Genomic DNA, 3,597 nt, shown 5'->3' on the forward strand with positions numbered 1-3,597 from the left:
TATGTATATGTATATATATGTATATATGTATATATATATATGTATATATATGTATATGTATATATGTATATGTGTATATGTATATATATGTATATATATGTATATATGTATATGTATATATATGTATATGTATATATGTATATATGTATATATATGTGTATATGTATATATATGTATGTATATATATGTATGTATATATGTATGTATATGGTGTAGGGGTTTGGCAGCTGACTCGGGACCCGAAAGTCCTGGGTTCGATCCCGGTCATTGCACATCTCGTGTTGCACCCTGGGAACTTTCCATAGCTGCGCTCTGCTCCACCTGGTGGTGGATGGGTTAAAAGCAGACAGCCAATTTCGCTATTGTATGGGAACATACAATGATGACATTACATAACATATTATTTTTTTATTATTATTATATAATACACATGCATGCACACACACACACGTACATACATACCATATTTTCACCGTACACGTCACACCGCCCTATAATCGCATCAGTCCAAATATGTCTAAAAAAGTGGAAAAGGTCATAACTATACCACTTCGCAGTATACGTTGCATTTATTATGTGTCACCGCTGATGCGTCGCGTTTGTTTCGTGTCACCACTGACAACCCATAAATGTGGGCCGATGTTGTGCCAAAATTCAATGGGCTGCAAAATGGTGGCCGCGAGAGCATGCACAGGAGGACTTCTAACAAGACTTTAACAAGATTAACATTTAAAAACAATTATTTGTTTGCTCAAACTTATAGTAAAGGTGTGTCTCGGTCTAACTTTTGCTTAATAAATGCACTTTGATGGTCAAATCAGCTGCATTTCAAAAGTATTTGTTGCCTCGGTGCTCCAGGAGCGCGCAGAGGGAGGAAAAAAAGGAAGGAGAAACGCTGCTCTTTTCTTCGAAACTTCCAAAGAAAAGCTCCTAAAACAATTATTTGTTTGCTGGAAATTATAGCAAAGGTGTGTCTCAGTGGAACTTTTTCTTAATAAATGCACTTTAATGGTCAAATTAGCAGCATTTCGCCGGGGCATTGCATCGAAATGAAGCTGGTTTGACAGTTGCTCCAAGCAGCGAACAGGACAAAGGTGTAAGACTATGGCAGGCCGATTGTGTCATTAATAGCTGGTGAAGATTCTCAGTCATCCAAGACATGGTACATTCAAAAAAGTTCAAGACAAAAACAATAAAGTATAATAAATAAATTCCAGTTGTTTTTGTCTTGAACCTTTTTGAATTTGTCATTATAGTCACTTTTACCTATTACATGATACAATGGCATGCCTTACTACTTTGTTGCCATATAGTGGCTGAAAATGGTACTTTTTTTTTTCAGTCAGAATGAATAAAAATGGTCGTATCTCAGCCAAAAATTGGTTTATAAATATGAGGAAAAAAATCCATAAATATGTCGCTTCTGTCACAGGGCATGCAAATTATGAAGAGAAAAAAACGTGACTTATACAGCGAAAAATACGGTACATACATCAGTGGTTCCCTACCATATTCAAGGAAGGCGCCCTGTCAACTGAACTGAGCGCCCCGCCTAACAAATCCACCATACAGTGTCGCCACTTCCATACGGGGAGCAGAGATTGTAGCAGCTCAGCTCAACTCCAAACTGCGCACAATGCAGATGCAGTTCTGTTACCCGTTTCGACCTATTTTGGTGTGTCTGCAACTAGGTGTAAGAAAGACCCCTATCAAAAATTTGGTTGCCAAGTCTGAATCTATAGTGGTTACTGTCATATGTAAACCGGCCTGGCCATGTCCCCCATTAGCCACCCCCTGGCAACGCCTTTGCGCCTGGTCATGAATGAAATGGCTCGCTCGCTTCATTCTGCGCTGCCTCGGACAAGAAAAAAGGAGGGGGGGGGGGGGACTCCCTGTATTCTCCACAATGTACCTCCTGTCCACTTGAGTATCTTGCACAAAAAATATTAAGGTTTACTCACATTTACTTACAAGAAAAACACTCCTTGAAAACTACAAACATTCACTATTCAAACCCCTCAGCAACAGAGACATCGCCATAACACTAGTAATTCTAGTAGTCTCATTCTTGTACTTTTTAGCGTGCTCGTTATTTTGTATTTGTAAAACCGTCTTAGCAAAGTCTCTCCCTCAGTTTCTAGTAAAGCTGAAGATCATGGACTATAGCCTCCTACTCGGTATTCATGACGTTGGCCGGGCTGAACACGAGGAGGAGGACGGTGGGGAGGTGTCCAATGAGGAGGAGCCAGAGGCAGAGAACGGCCTGGCGCTGGGCCCTACGGTGGGCTCCTATGGCACCTCTCCTGAAGGAATTGCTGGATACATGTCCAGCTGTAAGCCTCTGGGGCCTGGAGAGTTTGATCCCTATGTGGATGTTTATGCGCTTGGGAGCTGTCCAGGTAAACGCTCAAAATCAAACATGAAGATGAATTTTGAATTGAGATAAAAACTGAATTTGTCATTGCTGTTGTCTTTAATAACTTAATTCAACCATTGCATTTACTTCTTTCAAAAATTATTAACTAACGAACATCTGTTTTAAAACTGAAGCCTTGTGGGTTATCACAAAAAAAGATTAAATCAGGTCATCTGGGCAAGTTTCTTTAAGGGAGAAATGTTTCGTCTTTCATCCGAAAGACTTCATCAGTCTGCGGCCTGCCAACCCAGATCTGTCCCATAATGTAACTATGTAGAGGGCTTCATCAGTCTGAGGACTCCCAAGGAAACTGTTTTCCCCACTAAGCAGTACACTCCTTTAGCGGACTGACCAGTTTGCTGGTGACTGATGAAGCCCTCTGGATAGAGGGCGAAATGTCTTTCCACAAAAAGAAACTTTCCAGATGACCTGACTGACCATTATTGGATTTTTTTACCTGGATGATTGAGCATGAACTTTGATGCTTTAAAAGAAAGTTACAGTACTTTTGAAACACAAGTGCCACCTTGTTCCTTTGGATTTTAAATGGTGATTAAAATTTATGATTTATTACCATGCAGAAATATACTGAGAAAACTTTAGTTATGATACATGCTGCTTTGACAAATACTCTGGAAATATATCTAAAATATTATAACAGTGTTCAGACCAAGCTCATTAGCCCGGTAATTTGTTGACGGTCCCTAAGAGAACCATTGATCCTCGGAGTGATCGACTTTAAATCAGCTGACTAAAATCAGGCTGCCTGCGTCGGCTCGAACCAGGAAGCCACAGCTGAATCCAAGGAACATGAACATGAAATATCCAACGTAAAACTAATTTTACCTCTGCAGCACACACTGGATATCCTTATATTTAAAGCTGATTTCAAAACAAAACTCCATGTACCTCAAATATGGGTCTGTTCCATTGTTGCTGTCTGTGAGAACAAAAGTTAAATCAGGTCATCTGGACCAGTTTCTTTGAGGGAGGAACGTTTGTTGTCTGTGAGGTAACACTACAGTACACTACAGTACACTACAGTACACTACAGTACAGTACTGTACACTACAGTACACTACATTACACTACAGTACACTACAGTACAGTACTGTACACTACAGTACACTACAGTACACTACAGTACACTACATTACACTACAGTACACTACAGTACACTA

At 39.9% G+C, this 3,597-nt stretch overlaps 1 protein-coding gene across 2 annotated transcripts in view; it reads left to right on the forward strand.

Moving 5' to 3' along the window:
- The window catches only part of LOC119417430 (phosphatidylinositol 5-phosphate 4-kinase type-2 gamma), an 80,480-nt gene that overhangs the window by 75,443 nt on the left and 1,440 nt on the right, over positions 1-3,597 (forward strand). For both annotated transcript variants that reach the window (XM_037684636.1, XM_037684637.1), the window contains one exon: positions 2,135-2,399. In XM_037684636.1, coding sequence (XP_037540564.1) covers positions 2,135-2,399 — 265 coding nt within the window. The remainder of the gene's footprint in view (positions 1-2,134; positions 2,400-3,597) is intronic.

The sequence above is a fragment of the Nematolebias whitei genome, chromosome 11 (assembly GCF_014905685.2).
Source record: "Nematolebias whitei isolate Nwh7 chromosome 11, NemWhi1, whole genome shotgun sequence".
Classification (NCBI taxonomy): Eukaryota; Metazoa; Chordata; class Actinopteri; order Cyprinodontiformes; family Rivulidae; genus Nematolebias; species Nematolebias whitei.